The sequence below is a fragment of the Stegastes partitus genome, unplaced genomic scaffold (assembly GCF_000690725.1).
Source record: "Stegastes partitus isolate 25-593 unplaced genomic scaffold, Stegastes_partitus-1.0.2 Scaffold1450, whole genome shotgun sequence".
Classification (NCBI taxonomy): Eukaryota; Metazoa; Chordata; class Actinopteri; family Pomacentridae; genus Stegastes; species Stegastes partitus.
In genome coordinates, this window is record NW_007579181.1 from 87,911 (window position 1) to 104,741 (window position 16,831).

General features: G+C 45.8%; 1 protein-coding gene across 5 annotated transcripts in view; it reads right to left on the reverse strand.

Annotated features, from left to right (window-relative positions):
• The window catches only part of LOC103370583 (eukaryotic translation initiation factor 4 gamma 1-like), a 41,333-nt gene that overhangs the window by 13,658 nt on the left and 10,844 nt on the right, over positions 1-16,831 (reverse strand). Inside the window, exons 6-13 of one of the 5 annotated variants that reach the window (XM_008299686.1) lie at positions 16,313-16,507; positions 15,882-15,984; positions 9,305-9,444; positions 4,073-4,165; positions 3,219-3,309; positions 904-1,911; positions 642-730; positions 217-403 (exon numbers count right to left, since the gene is read on the reverse strand). In XM_008299686.1, coding sequence (XP_008297908.1) covers positions 217-403; positions 642-730; positions 904-1,911; positions 3,219-3,309; positions 4,073-4,165; positions 9,305-9,444; positions 15,882-15,984; positions 16,313-16,507 — 1,906 coding nt within the window. Of the gene's footprint in view, positions 1-216; positions 404-641; positions 731-903; positions 1,912-3,218; positions 3,310-4,072; positions 4,166-4,996; positions 5,355-9,304; positions 9,445-10,820; positions 10,956-11,292; positions 11,448-15,881; positions 15,985-16,312; positions 16,508-16,831 lie in introns of those variants that run through there. The other 4 variants (XM_008299687.1, XM_008299688.1, XM_008299690.1 and 1 more) reach the window with 4 other exon arrangements.

The following is a 16,831-nucleotide window of genomic DNA, read 5'->3' on the forward strand; positions in this document are numbered from 1 at the left end:
CTGTTGTTCAAATATTCTGCACTGCCATCACATTACTATCGTTTTCCACTGAACACTCGTATCAACAGAAGCACAGTCAGGTGAAACGCCACTCCCTCGACACAAACTGAGCCCACTGACACAAAGCTAACTTGGGAACCAAAGCAAGATAAGATCTCTGTTCAAACTGAACTGTCAGCGTAGAGCGCTGGGAGGTATCAAGGTTCAGAGACCCACCCTCTTTGTACTGGTACTTCTTGACGGTCGGGTTAGGAGAGTCTGGCTGAATGTTCTCAGCATCCAGCTTGTCCTCCTTATCCTCCCAGGTCAGGTCTGCCTCCTCTGGGGCAGGAGGAGAGGCAGCAGGGGCCTGGGGCTCCGGTGCTGGAGTCGGCTCTGGTTCTGGTGGGACCACAACCTGCTCCTTGATCAACAAGAGGATAGAAATGTCAGTTCAGAATCTTTAAACAACTGAAACGTGTATGTAAAACAGAACAAGGCCTGGAGCTGACTGCGGTTCCTCTCGTCTCCCTGGAGTCTGGGATTTAGCTGTTTATTCTGGGCTTAAGTTGCTGAATCAGAAGGTATGGACTAACTACAGACTAGTTATACAGGTAAGAGAAGTATGTAAGTGAATATCGCTTTACTGCACAGACACACACCTCCTTAAAGGCATCCAGGAGGTCTCCCACCGCCTCCTTTTTGTTCAGGTCCTTCATCTTCCTCTTCTTCTTTGGCACAGACACAGCAGCTACAGAACGGAAGAAAAGCAGCTTCAGATCAGCACAAACACGTGTGACAGAAGAACACGTCATGTGGATGATGTAGACCGTCATACGTGACTGAGGATTTGTAGCAGTTTGCATACAGCACAAACTAAACGCAAAAATGATGAAAGTAAAGTAAAATGCATAAGTAGCTGACCTTGCATAGTAGTTTCTACGAGGGCAGGGGCGACGGTCTGAGGAGGAGGGGTGTCTTCTCGCTCCTCTGCTGTGGGAGGGGGCGGAGTGGGCACTGTTTCTGGGGTGCGGTCAGCGATGGAAACCGTCTCTACAGGAGATATCGTCTCTTCCTTCGCACTAGATTCTGGTACTGGAGCTTCTTCCTTGATGTGCAGGGCGACTGGAGGAACCGTATCTTGTACCTCAGGCTGGGCAGGTGCTGCCTGGTCGACTGGTTCAGCAGGACCCTCCTGGACAGCTGGTGCAGGTGCGGACTGGTCATCAGGTGAAGGTGTGGCTTGAACCACTGGTGGAGGTGCTGCCTGAGCGACAGCCGTGGCGGTCTGCACCACAGGCTGCTGGCTGACGTCCGGCTCAGCTATGGGGCTGTCGTCACGCTCAGCTGTGCTGACGGCAGGAGCCTCGGGGTCTTGAGGAGCTGGGAGCGGCAGGCCATTAGGAAGGCGGAGCTCCTCAGGCTGTGCAATGGGAGACTCCAGAGGAGCCTCAAGGTGAGTCGGTGGTAACGCCACAGACAGTTTTTCAGGCTCCACCTCTGCAACACCATTGGCGGTGGAGGGAGGAGCAGGGGGTGTGTCTACAGAGGCAGCTGCGTCCTCTGCTTTAGTCTCCACCTCTTTCACCACCTCCTCTTTTGCCTCTGTGGGCTTCTTGTCTGTTTTGTTCTGTGCAGCAGAGGTGGGGACTGGGTCAGGAAGGGGTGCAGGGTATGCAGGTACTTCAGGTGCTGGTTGGGGGGGTGGTGTGGGCTCCCTGGGGGGTGGGGGAGCATCCATCACGTCTGCAACAGGAGTGCCTGGTGCAGGTGTGGAAACAGCGTTGAGAGGGGTGCTCTCTGGCTCTGATAGGGGGGCTGCAGGCGTCTTAGTGTTCGTGTCAGAGGACGTGGCCTCTGTGGGGATGGGGTCACCCTTAGCAAGTTCAGGGGTCTTTGACAGAGGAGGAGGCGTAGGTTTCCCTCTGTCATCTGGAGGGTCAAAAGGCAAAAGAAATAAAGTTACTTGGACTGCAGACACTGTAGTACTCAGGCCAGCTGATTATTAATAAACACTGCATCCAACAATGAAGCTTTCTGAAGACCTACACTGAGATATTCACCCCTAATCCTCCACTGTGCTCTCACTCCACTATGTCTGTTAATATTTCACTTTTCATGTGAACAACTGAGAGACGCAGTATGAGTGCCTTTCTAGCAGAGACTGGCTGAAAGTCAGCACCATTATCCACGTATTTAAACAATTATTGGTCTTCCTCATGTTTTCAGCCGCCAGCTTTTCATTTCACTTCTAAGTGTGGTCTTTCAAAACAACTACGAACCCTTTTGGCTTCCGATTTGTTTGAACAACACGTCGTACAGAACCGTCCTCTTGTAGCGTGACCCACCTCCTTCTACATCTACGCTTTACAGCCACATACCTAATTCAAACCATGTCCTCCAAATCGGCTCTGAACACCATGTCAAACAGTGAAAATGGCTGCTTCAAATCGGGTCAATAACTTTAAAAGATTTATGAAGCTGAGCTTTAAAAACACAGTGAAGTGCGTTACAGAGTTTGGAGAAGTGCAGCTCTGATGTGGGTAGAGCTAAAGGCAAACCCAAAACAATAAATGTCATATTGATCATTCACTTCCTCAAGACTTTCACTGTGTCCAACATGATTTTCATACAGATGTTGTACACATGCCCAAACAACCAGAGTCAAACGGAGACACGTTGGTCCACCAGGACTTGTAGTGAGCTCCGTTAACACATGTGTGGCTAGATGTCCGTAATCTTCCAGACAGCGCAGTTTAACATGTCGAGGTTGAGATTTGTAACGCCCTTATATCCACACTTCTGGTGTTTTTTATTAATTAGGTTTGGCCCCCAGTGTCTGTAGTAAGTAAGTAAATTTATGAAACATGAACTCGTGCACTGGAAAAGGGTCGAGCCTACTTTTCTCTAAGCTAAAAGGTCTTCAAACTGTTTTTTCCCCAGTTAGAGTTGCTCTTAACTGTCAACTGATCTTAAGAGGAAACCATTAGCTGGAAACATTTGACAGTCAAGTGGTTAGATAAAACGCTTCAAGAATCCTGCTGTTCAAGTTAAATTTAGGACTCACTGAAGGCAAAACAAAAGCTAATTGTTGCAAAAATGTCGACGGGTAAACAAACTGCTGCTGAGAAAACGGGATCTCCAAAAAGTCTGGGGAAGCATGAGCAGCTCCAGTGAAAGGCTAATTCAGATGAATACATGTATTTATGAGTTTAGGGCTCCGTGCATGTGGCGCTCACCTGGTCTAAGCAGTGCTGGTGCAGCAGCAGCTGTGACGCTCTCACCGTTGGCCTGGGCCACTGCTGGACTTTCTGATCCCGATACGGCTGTCTGTGGGGACAAACACACACCAAAATGACCTTAGTGGAGAGGACAACGCACATGTTTCCATCTGACAGGGGAAAAAACTGGTTCCATGTCAGTCCTGAGTTGGCTATAGGCACCACATGTGAGAACTCTGAGAGCCAATAGTAAGAGAGTTTGATCCTGACAGGCTGCAGCGTAACACATGAGGACTGGCAATCTGCAGCATTCCTGGTAAGTAGCAGCATATGGACAGTTTGGGCGAGTAGCTCCTTGCTTTACATGTAAACTGAAGTGTTTTAACTGGGCTAATATTTACACAGTAAAAACTGAAGGAAACGTATAGACTATATTTTTTTATTATTTTTAGACGGATGCTAGAAACGTGAAGCAGTTGCCAGGTAACAATCAGAGACTGTATCTAGAATATAAAAGGTATTACAGGACTATTGGTACTCCCTGTTGTCATTTATACTGATCTGATCACTCTTTGCAAGTCTCATAATAACAACAATATTAAAAATGATAAAACATTTTATTTATATTATATAATTACTATATTTATTCACAACAATTTCCCTGAGGTACCCTACCAAAGGGATCAATAAAGTTCTATCTAATCTAATGTCATCTATTATAAAGCAAGCTTACAAAGTGCTTTGACTGACACGCAAATCACAGGACACTCAGGACGACATTACAACAGAAAGCCAGTCAGGTCACACCAAGAAAAAAGACCACGTCATGTCTGTTCAGTAGCTTTACTTACAAACACTGTGTCGTAGCTCACCTGTGGCGGTGTCGGAGTAGAGCCACTACGGCCCCCTGACATAATCTCCTCTGTTATGTCTCGACCTCCTTGGTTAGGGTCTCTTATTCTTATCTGCGGAGAGAAGGAAGCAGAGGAGCTGTTGGTGTGAGCAAACAGAGGCAACAAAAAGAAGAGCAGGCAAATAACGGATCGGCGGCGCCCGAGAAAGAAAACCTTCGTCGGATGAAGAAGAGCAAAGAGAAAAATGTCAGGGTGAGCAGAGTGACATGCCTGAAAAGAGCTGCCTTCCCACGGAGCGACGCCTACAGTCGTCCACCCTTTTTGTGTCCTCCCTTCGCTGTGACTCGCTGGCTGACTCGCATTCAATGAAAGCTACATTTCTCACAGTCTGAGCACCGAGGCACACAAAATCCAAACACTAACCGCCATGCAAATTCCTCTGCAGCACAACTGAGTGTGCTTCAGCCTCTGAGTCACCACAAAGCCGTCTGAGGGAGCGTGAATCAAATTAACCAACTTGAAGCCAAATTGCCAAACTAATTCCTCTGCTGTTGTAAGCTGTTGTGAAAATGCCCGACTCTCATGAAGGCAAAGCACGACCAGGTCCGACTACAGAAGGCTTTCCTGTGGACACACACAACACTCTGGGGCAGGAGGAAAAAAAGTGAGAGAAAATCTAATCACTCACTCACAATGAGGGCCTGCAAACACGTGTTTTCTATTCAGCATTTTTTTCCTCTTCCTCCCAATCACACCAGAAGTTTTTACTGTATGAAGTCGGAGCTGTCATGAAAGTGCTACGAGCCACGAAGCTAGAAACTGAAGAGCTCCACTCAGCCACTGCACGAGGATTAAACTGTAAAAGTTTAACTGCTACAACACTTTTGCTCTCTGGCCTACTTCTGACTTAAAGTGCAACAATATTTGCTCAACGCTACTGACCTTTACCTGGTTCAGTCTGTCTGCAACTCCTCTCCCAGAGCTCTACAAACCCCGGTGGGCCTCTCTCATCCTGGGGCCGAAGTAGCCGCTCCAGCTGGCTCGGGGCTGGACTTTAAAACCCCCCCTAAGCAGGACGGCGGCTGGATACAGAGAGTAGTTTTACCTCAGCTCAACTCTCACGAAACACGTCCAGATTGAGAAGGAGAGCTACACGCCGGCAGAGCAGGGCTGGGCCTGACTGTCAGTGGACTAGCTAGCAACTTGACTCACTCTCTCCCATACGCTGAACAGAACAGGGACGAGAAAAAAAAAAGAGGATAAAGCGACTGGCCTTGTAAAGCTATGGTATTGGAATGCGCACCCCCGCCCACAGAGACTAACAGACAGTTAAAGGGGCCGGAGAGTGAAGGAGGGGCATGGTAGGGGGAATGGGAGGGTTTCCAGGAAAAAAAAAAAAGTTATCATTATCAAATGAGCTGCAGCTAGCAGAAGAAACTCCCCCTTTCCTCATTCTCTCTCTCTCTCTGTGTTCTGACATCCACCAGGCTCAAGTCGCTCCTCAGACTTTTTTTATTTTTTCAGGCTTTTGGAGAGCAGAGGAAACCAGGCCTGGAGGAGGAGGAGGAGGAGGAGAAGGGGGGATGCCACAGCAGCAGAGGAAGGCTGGCTGGTTAGCCCTTCCGGCTCAGAAGGGGGAGGAGACCGGTGGCCACGTGGAGCTGAGCTATGTGCTGACATGTCCTTCACCCCCCTCCCCTCTGGATTTTCTCTTTGACACACGGCGAGAGCGACAGCCAGAGAGAGGGAAAGTAGGGGGAAACAGGCATTTCACAAAGCTACAGCTTTTGCATGTCACCTGCACAAAAAGGCCCAAAATGTAGTCGATGGTAAATACAGGCTTGAAAAACTTGCACACATGCAACTACATAAAGCCAGCGTACTTTTTAGCAGCAGAACAGCCCTGTGCCTGTAACTGGAAGTCACAGATGGCCCATACTGGAGCCTTATTTCTGCTGATGTGTCACTTACAAGACACCAAATCTCTACCTGCTCTCTCAAAGTGCATCACTCCCAACAAACAAGAGTGCAAAGCCTGTGGGCTGTACTTTAGCACACACGGAGACCTTTACATAAGCACAGCCACCGCTCATTTAAGCAGATTTGTGGTGCAATTTCTCCCACGACTCCCCGTCTGTTATCTTGACTTTGCAATAACGTCAGACTTTGTGCGCATGTGCGTGACTCGGCGTGGAACGGGTCGTGGCACTCGGGGTGGATTGGGGAAAAGCAGATGCAAATACTTCTAACTCAGTCATAAGCATTGCTAGGACTGCCTGAAATGTTAAAACGATGATTACATGAGAGGCACAAACCGGGGCTTCAGTTCACAGAGAGCTACCACATACCAGGCGAGGGCCATCTTAGAGAGCGGAGGAAACACTAGACATACTGTAGAACCAGGGAATATGTCCTACAGCAGATTACAGCGCTGCAAGTTAAGGTCAAGTTCGCCGCTATCCGTTTCAATCTGTAAACTCAGCCACGAGACTCATGGACCATCTTCGGAGAGATTTCCACAGACAAAGCTGAGTTATATTATCTCAGCACCGTCAGATCGTTGGGAGAAAAAAAAAAAACCCTGTAATGCTCGGTAATATCACTGCAAGGCAGCCGCTCATTTCTGCACCGTAAAGGTCACAGCATAACAATCATTTTCCACATTTCCTCTTTTGCTTACAGCGACTCTAATGTCAAGTTAACATTTAGAAAATTGTCTATTTATACGATCTGGTAACTAGATAGATGTTATCTGTAATGAGATCGTAAAAGCATTACATCATTGTGGCATACGCTTTCTTTTAAGAGTTTTTAAACCTCCACTTTTAAACGTAGCTGCGGCTCAGGTTAGAAGCATGTAACCCTCTGAACCTCAAACCGGTGGCTTTGTCAGGTATGTTGCCCACACCAGACTATTTAACAGAACAATAAACTATCAGATTCTCAACGTGAGCCTTCCTCGAACCAAACAGAGGTTAAAAGTTGCGACATTTCATCAAAATCGCTTGATTCTCCATGACTCAGACACCCAAAATGTTGCCCTCCTCAGCGCACCAGAGCAGCACCGACTGACTCAGCTGAGAGCAACAGTCACATGACAGGAATCAGGGACTTTTAGGCTAAACTTCAGGCTGTTTACACAAAGCAGACAGGAGACAAGCATGAGAGCAAAACAGAGAGAATGAGGGCAAAACAAAATTCACTTGATCAATAAAATAAACGCTGCACGGTTCAGAATACGGTGTCAATGAGTTGTTTGGCCTGGAGACACGTTTCACCGACTGTCATCATCACAGCAGTGTGAAAAATACCTGACTGGTAGAGGAAAAGGTAGAGAGCCACCATTGTTGTTCCAGCACGACAGAAAGCAAAATACTCTCAGAAAGTGCTCGAGTTCAGAAGGTTAAAGGGTAAACATGACTCAGCTGATTTAACGCGACTCTGAGATGGTTATGGTCACAGTATAAAAAAAGACATCTACCTTGGAAAAGCCTGCCAGAACGCAACTTAACCACCGAGGTTCTGGCAGAGATGGAGGTTCTAGTAGCAGCTAAGGTAGCCTTTAGCCTCGAGCCCAAACGCAGATCAAGTGAGCTCATTTCTACCTAACTTGACACGCTTAGATCGTTTTCAAACTCGTGGTCCTCAGACACAAACGACACTGACTTTCCCTGCACAGACACAAAAGGCTGGATAGTATTTGTTTTTCACCTCAACAGATGTACTCTTTAAGACATGCGGAAACACCTGTCCACGTGTAATACAGGTGGAGTTCCCCTTCAATGACAAAGCACGTTCTTTAGTGCAGAAACCACGAGGCAATGAAAATGTCTTGGACTCATCTCGAATCTGGTTTCAACACACTGTCTGATTCAAGTTCAAAGAGGAAGACGAAGCTATAAAATTTTAATCTTTGTAGAACACAGTAAGTTATCAAATGAAGCACTGTACCAAAAATAACTTTAAATGCTGATTAATTTACTGAAATATAGCACAAAAAGAACATCATGCATTTAAAAGTCCAAACATGTTTCCCATGTATGTGCAGTGACCATGCAGAAAAGACTTTCTGCATTCATATAATCCCTTTAGGTGTCAATAGCTCTATTAAAAGTGTGTGAAATTAAACCAATATAATCCAAATACTCCAGACATACGTACAAAACGTGGAGAAGAAAAATGAACGCTGTTTGGAATGTCTGGAAATTAAGACATTCCAGGTTTCAATAAAACAATCTGTGAAAGATGTTATCTCCAAAGACTCTCCGCTGGATCCTTCCTTTATAATCTTAGGTTTATATCCCAAACACATCAGATTTACAAAAAATGAGCAGCTCTTTATTGATGTTTGTCTACTACAAGCAAACAGGTTGATTGCATTGCACTGGACAAACATCAGCCCACCGAGCTCTGGACACCGGGTTAAACAGATGTTGGCTACACTTCCACTGGAACGGACTACATACCTGCTGAGAGGGAAAAAAGGACCTGTTTGAAAGCATTTGGAGGCCTTTTATATAAAACATTGGCGTAACTGAAGATCAGAAGGAAGACGACACATGAAGACTGTGTCCCTGTGTATTTGTCACCATGTGCTATTTGGTAAATCTGTGTTTTGTGTCTGAGAAGATGTTCCTCTAAATGATTGTTCTACCTTCATTCAGCTCATTTACTCTTCACTGACTTCACCTGTGAAGTTTTCACATCAAGTCTTCTGCACAGATATGGCATCACACATGACAAAATACGGTGCACTGCAGTGATCAGACCTTTCTCCATCATGTAAGCGGTACTATCAGGCTCATAGTCTGCAATATCACCGAGGTTAGTCTAATACAATCTGAGGAAAACTGGGCTTATCCAACAGGTTTGGACCTGGAATCTTCTCAAGAGTAAAAAACACATGATGTGTTCTGATGGAACAAACAGAAATAGTGAAAGTTAAAGAACTCGACGTGCACTGACAAACAGGGTTGAAATCATAACTTTCCATTTCAGGCAAACTGTTCCTTGATGTCCGTGTTACTGCGCCATGAACTGTTAAAATCAACCATGTAAAAAGCACATTCTTGGTTTACAAGGACTTTATTCTGCTCATAAAGTTATGATAGTTTAGAATACAGACCAACTGGAAGCTCAGGGGGACAGTAAGTAACGAGCAGGTAACATCCTGAACCCGGCAGCTGTTCTCAAAGCCACAATGAGCCAGTTTAGTGAAGCGTGTTTTGTGTTGCAGAATGCTGACTGTACCTGTTTGCGTTCCCGCTTGGTGGGGATGTGTTGGGGAGGCTGAGGTGGCGGTGGCTGTTGTTGAGGGGCAGGGTTTATAATGACCGGCGCCGCCTGCACCGAGGGGGTGAACTGAGGCTGTGCGGGGTAGTAGGCCCCTGCTGTGGATCAGACAGAAAGAAGAATGTAAACCAACACACACTGACTTAATCCTGGAGCTGCAACCTGGCACACACACATATCAGCCCGATGCACGCAGGATGTACAGACATGTTCACTCCAAAAATGTCTGGCCTCGGGTTCCACGGTGACCGTACTGTCTGCACCGGGAATGTTCTTACAGTCCTGTTGGGCTACCTCGAGGCGCTGAGAAAAGCTGCATGTAAAATGTGAAGGCTTGAGTTCTTGATGATTTGCGGTACAACAGCTGCAGCTTCATATTCACGATGTCATCACAGTGAAGTACATGTTCTCTTTTACAGACTACAGTCTTTAAAACACTTCACGCGTGCATCAAATCCACTTCCAATCTGTGTAAACACGATTCGGTTAGAGCTAAAATCAAAGTCCTGCCATTATTTCGGTCTTAAAAGGAACATCACTGTAACGTTTGTGAATGAAGCTGTGTTATATAGTGAATAAACAGTAAATAAATAAGTGCATGTAAAGACATTTAAGATATAAGAGGACAAATACTGATGGTTTAAACCTGATAAGGACCTTCAGACCACTTCATCAGTGACATTGCTAAACAGTGTAATAAAAGTAAATTGTTAAACATTGGAAGCAATCCATTATTATTGAGCTGACTATAAATATTTCTGTAAGTTTCATGATTTTGTCAATCAAATTGTGGAAAACGCTGATTAGAATGCTTCACATCCCAGTGTGACCAATACAGGCTATTTATTTTATCCAACCAGCTGTACAGATGAGCAAAGAAAACATCACATATGACAAAAAAAGAACTTTACAAGTCAGGACTACGATACAGCAAATGCTCTGAAAGAACAAAAACATAATAAATTCATGATCAGATCAGCTGCCGATGAATTATCTGACGATCTACTAATTGGTTAATTGACAACTCTTTTCACATCCATACTTGTGTCTACATGTAATCAAGTATCAAGCAGCTGCAATTAATCATTTTCAAAAAACTGCTCCATTTCCACCACTCTTTAAAAAAAAACAGCAATAACTAATTAATAACTTCAGCTATTAACCTAATCCAGTACTCAGCAGGAATCCACAACCGACATCAGTGCTTCATCTCACTATTTCTGGCCCTGCAGACATGGCACCAGGAAGAACGTGCAGGTAGGCCTTCAGACCATGACACAGCAGACTCTGCTCAGCCGTGCTCTGGTGGCTCTTCTCTCCTGAGGCCGCTGATATTTATTACATTTACACATTTGTCAGGGAAGCTGCTACCAATGTGATCGCCCCCCTTATTAAAACACTACAGCAAGATCAAACAACTTCTTTTCAACAATCTGCTCAATAATGTCAGCAACACACCCAACAGTGACATTACCTGGCCTCGTAACTGGCTACAGCTCAGAACCAGTTGTAGCCCACTTTCAGAGCACTGAGGCAAAAGGGAAAAAAGTGAAGCTCGAAGAGGCCCCTCTCTCAGCCCGGCGGTGGCTAGCTCCTGCTCTGCCTCGCTCCCCTCCTGCACGCATTTCAGTCTAACTCACATTACTGAGTCTGCATTGTTGACCAGGAGCAGCACAGCCTAAATATAGTCAAAAACCCACACCGGCTGGGGGAAGCGAGCGCGCCAGAGGGAAAGGGAGGGAAGACGCAGAGAGAAGGACAGAGAGAGAGAGAGAGAGAGGGAGAAGGGGAGCATTCTCGAAACCAAAAAGCGGAGTCAGACTTTTCTTGGACCGTGTCCCAATAGTGTAAATAAGAGATCTGAGATATGACTCACAAAGTGCACAAGTTTGGATTTGGGAGGGGAGAGGGGCTGCAAAGAGGCACACCGGCTAGACGACACCTACCCTCAGAGTCCTGCTGCTCTTGAGACCCACGGTTCCCCATGCCGAGTGCCAAACTGCGTGTGGACAGAAAATGGAGAGGGGGTTTTTCTTCAAACCCCCTCTCTGACTTGTTCCTGTCCTCTCTACAGGTGCCCTCTCAGAATGACTTCTTGTAACGCTCGGCCCTCCCTCTTCCAGCGTGTCTCTGCTTTGCTCCTCCCTCTGACCTTCCTGATTCCTCCCTCCCTTTCCCCCTCTCCAGTGCACTGGCAGGCGAGCTCCACTGTTAGGTTGTGCCATTCAGAGAGGCTCTGATTTGCCCCAAGACTCCCCTGCCTGTTCGCCACGGGCAGGTTACCTGATCTGTGCTCGTCAAGACATCAGAGCCTACAACAAAGGGGGCTGGCTGTGCGTATGTATGTGGCATGAGTTAAGCAAACCAATCTTGGCGGGCGGGAGTCTTAAAAATAGTCACTGGACTCCGTGTACGTATGTGTGTGTGCTTTTACCTGACTGCTAGAAAAGGACTCCGTGGTCACAGAGGCTGCACCACTCAGAGCCCAGGAGGGGGGTGGTGGAGCGATATTCTGGGTTTGTTACTATGCAGTTACCACAACTTTATGGTGAGCGTAGTAGGTCTGAGAGAAGAAAATCATTTGTAGATATACATTACATGTGCACTAGCCTCTTGCCTTCACCACATGCTGTCCACACCTCCTTGACAGCGGCCCAGCCCATCAGAGGGCTCCACAGTCGTGTCTCGCTGTCACTTGACTAGTCTTTTAAGGTCATGTGCCCTCTGTTGTTGACATGCCATGTGACTTGTCTCTGAGAGCTGCCAATGTGATACACAGCCTCCACCTAAACCCACGGGAGATCGTTTTCCGTGCAAAACAGGGAGCACAAACATGGCGTAGGCACATCACCAGTAGCCCGCTGCAGTGAACAGACAATTACTACTGAAATGGACAGCCAACAGAAAAGCGACTTAAATGGCACCGAATCAGTCGCTGATAAAGAACGTGTGACCTCCTCTGCGTCTGTGGTGAGCTGCTACGAGAGAAACCTGGACAGTATTTCAGAGGTGATTAACTTCCTTTAGTAAAACCCGTCTCATTTCAGTCACAGAAGTGGAAGTGTTCCAGTTGGGGTTGAACTAATCCCACTGAACACAAACATCCACGACAGTTTTGTTTACAGTATAAACTGAATGTACGGTGACAATACACCAAACAGCCACAACATTAAAGTGAATAATATGGATCATCTCAGCCGTAGGTTCCCCCAGTCGGACCATGCATCCTGCTCAACCTGAAAAACTGCTCAGGAGCAGCTTGAGGAGCACAATAAAGGACAAATAAAGGACGCCTCTAGAGATCCCACGTCCATGCCCTGATGGGTCAAAGCAACACAGGTAAAAGATGCTGAACCAACTTATTAGACCACCACCCAATGAAAGCTTTAATATCCAACCATTATCTAGACAGCGCTTAACCCTCACCAGGGTCATGGGGGGTGGAGTCTATCCCAGCTGACTCAGGGTGAAGGCAGGTTCACCTGGACAGGTAACCAGTCTATCACAGGGCTACACTTAGAGACAGACAACCAAGCACACTCACATTCACACCTACGGACAATTTACAATCACCAATTAACCTCAGCATGTTTCTGGACTGTGGGAGGAAGCCGGAGAACCCGGAGAGAACCCACGCTGCACGGGGAGAACATGGAGACTCCACGCAGAAAGATCCCGGGTGTCCTCACCGGGACTTGAACCGGCGACCTTCTAGCTGTGAGGCCACGGTGCTACCAACTGCACCAAGGTTTTATATATGCCACCTAAATTTACAGTTCTTTTATATTTCTGTAATGGTTAATACACCAGCATGTAGAAGTTCTTTAACTGAAGTGATATTTTTAATGCTAAAATAAAATTATTATTGCTCTCCACGATTTTTCAAATTTACTGTTTTACCAAAAAAAAGAAAAAATAGCAAAGCACATTATTATTTCTTGACTAAGATGTCATATTATAGTTATTTACTTGCACTCCTGAACAGAAAAAGGTTGTTTTAGTGGCTGAATGTGATTCATTTCTGACGTCTTAGAGAAGCCCAGTGGCTCAAATTTGGGTACGCTGCAAAAAAGGGCAGCCCAAGTATAAGATATAAACACTAGATTTGAAAAGTCATTAAAAGAAAATGACTTAAAACTAGTGAAATCATCTGTCCATGCAGCAGGTAAATTCTACTTGATAAGAAATCTTGAAATAAGGTTTTTAAGGCTCAATTTAAGATTGTATTGTAAAATCAAGGACTGAAAATGAGTATTTAACTTTCAAAACAAGCCAAATTATCTATCGTGTCTAAAAATAAGATTTGAAATCTTGGCAAGTCCCAGATTGTTTGCAGGGTATAAAAAGGTGAATTCAGTTTAAAATGTCTCATTCCTGTTCAAAATGGTCAAACGTTGTGAGCTCTGTGAGCATTAAAGCACTTCATGATGCAGGATGGTCTGTAGCACAGTACTCAACTAAAAATCCTGCTCTACAATGTCAACAATAAAAAACAAAAAGGTTCTGAATACATAACATGAAAGGATCCACAGCCAAACGTAGTCTCTGTGGGTGATGGATAATGGAAGGTTTCAGGTGACTTCTCTTCACTGACTCACGGCCCTGAAGCAGTTGTGGAAAACCCTGAATCCTCACCAGTAGAACAGCAGAATTATGTCTGCAGTTACATATATAGGGTGTATCCTTTGCTTAGCTCACATTTTTCTAAAGGTGAAGCTCAAAATCAGCCTTCTTAACATCATACAGCCTTGGTGTGGTATTTAGAAAACAAAAATAACAAGCTCAGGCTTCTGCTGCCTGCTGGAGATAAAGCACTCATGTGATCCCAGCGTCTGAAGACCTGTGACAGACTCGCATCTCATGATGAAATTGCTCAAATCAAGTCAAAGTTCTTGCCCAATCCGTTAAGTGAAAGTGAAACTATTTGAGGTCAACTCGGGCTAATGAGATCTTGTTAAATATGCTCAAACTGCTTCTAAATGCAGCATCAGCACAGACACACTCTCAACACTAAGCTTTCTTTACAGGCACACTGTAATCCAGTTATTCTCCTTCTAACATGTTCTACACACACAAACCTTCTTGCAGACAGTAAACAGAGGATTGTACACAGCAAAATTTACAAAAAATATCTATAAACTTTTCATGTGTGCTTGCATTTTTTGAAAACTTGTATGCGCAGATGCAGAGTGTGCAAAGTTATTGTTGGAATCGAGTACAGTGGTCATGCTGCAAAGAGCTCACAGTCTCACAGGAAGAATTGTGTTTTCACAGGTCTGCATTCAGGCCTCCACATTGTACTGGTGATGAGCTACAGTTTGACAAAGACAACACATAGTTCAAATGCCTGCTCGAGGGGGTCAGCAAGTTTGTTTCAGTGCATCACCAGTTCCTGCGTTGCACCGACACGCCGTCGCCTCTAGAGGGCGTGGCAACACATGTGATCAGCAGCAGATGCAGCAGGCCTGTTGTGCTCAGGAAGAGACGTGAGGTATGATCGTAGTTTGTGTGGAATGAATAAACATCAAGCAAAAAAAAACAAAAGATTGTTTCACTTGTATGAACAATGACAACTACATCCTCTGAGTTTACAATGAAAACCATCACACTGGTCCATATATAATACTCATATGTAACGCTCAAAGCAGATATTAATTATGCCGTGGTACACCCATTTCACTTAACCTGCTTTGGCGATGACAGGCAGCACTTCCAAAATTTTCCAGAATGCGGCCACACCCATGGCTGACAACACTGCACGCCTGGTTGCTGCATTTCATTCTGGTCCTACGGTCTACGTTGGTCGAGAGAAAGTCGTCTACTGCTGATTTCTCTTTGGATGAATGTCACTGCACAGCTGACTGCCCGGAGACACACCAGCACCCTTCAGTTCTGAGGAACTTACACCAAAACCTTCAACTCTAAAAAGCATCCTGCTCGTTCCTCTTCTTTAAAGCAGAACAGCTGTACGTCTGTGTGATTAGATACGAACTTTAATCAGGTACAATGACTTTCACTCCCGCCTCTGAAAACGCTCGTCTATTACTTCTCATTTCATAGAACTGTCCTCAGCGGTGAGACGCAAAAGCAACGACGAGGCTTTCGGGGTTGGCTCAACAACGCAAAATAGAGATGGCCGCATTTAGTAGCAGAAATCTGAATTCTGAGGTTGATTAACGAAAGTCTGTCACCACTGATGCACAGACACAACCTGAATAAACAAAGAGGCCGCCAAACAATAGCAATGCTAGAAACAACTTTAAAGACACGGCACGACAAAGACGACACAGAAATGGAGATGAGAGGTAAAATGATTATAGAAAGAAGCAAATCAGCAGTGAATACGACTAACGACGTGGATGTCCTGTTACCTCGCTATCGTGTCTGAACACTGTTAAACTTGTCCTGACATTGAACTAGCGAGTGATTTGTGGTTGAGATGATAAATATTAGTTTCATAACGGTTTTTCTCTGCAACTGTTAAAGGCCTGCTGTGTGTCTGTGTGCAAATGAGGCCCCAGGTAGAGCCTCTTACCATAAGTACCATATTCAGCGGGGCTGGTGCCTGCGTAGAAGCCCGGGGTTCCTCCTGGGACCGAGTATTGCTGGGGAGTGGCCACATAGGTTGGTGATCGGTACTAAAGGCAAAAAAACACAAGAAGGAGCATGAAGGAGAGGAACAACGGATCACTGGATATAGCTGTTAAAGATGTATGAATGATTAGTTTGCACATAGACCTGCACAGAAGGACTCTTTTCCTTCTCTTCACCACACACAGCTCTTTGAATCACGTGAATGCAGCCTTTACATAAATTACTCCACGAAAACAAAGCAGCACTTCTAGCAAACTAAATGCAAACTGTCACATTTGCGTATTGGTGCGTTGCCGTGTTGCTTCAACAGCTTCTACCGTCCGGTTATCGCTGCATCACTTGCTGAAAACATGACAATTTGTGGCCCCCTACCTGTCCCGATATGAAGTAGGCGGGTCCCTGTGGTGAGCTGGGGAAGGGCAACTGTTGCTGGGGGATCATCATCATTTGGGAGCCAGGGCCCGCCTGGTAGACGTGGGTGGGTGTCACAGGCCGAGGGGCGCTGCTGGGTGGGACGCCCCGAGGCCCGCTGCTGGGAGGCAGGCTGGCCCTGTTGGTGTAGTAGGGCTGGAGAGGGAAGAGGCAGCGCAGCAAACCAAGGTAGAGGACAAAGGAGACGCACGGGGGGTGAGAGGATTGAGAAGGAAGGTGGTGACAGACGACAGAAAGGTGAGGACCAGCAGTGATTGAGAGCAGAGAGCAAATGGAGATGGCAAAAAGGGAGGCGACGGGAAAGTATGGGAAGAGAAATGGGACAGAAATAGAGGAGACACAGACAAATGAGAAAATTGTTAGTTACCTTTCCGAAACCTCTGACATAAACAAAATGCCCTTGCATGATTTTTTTTTATCCTGAACCAAGTGAAGCTAGCTTGTCCAGCCTAATAGCTA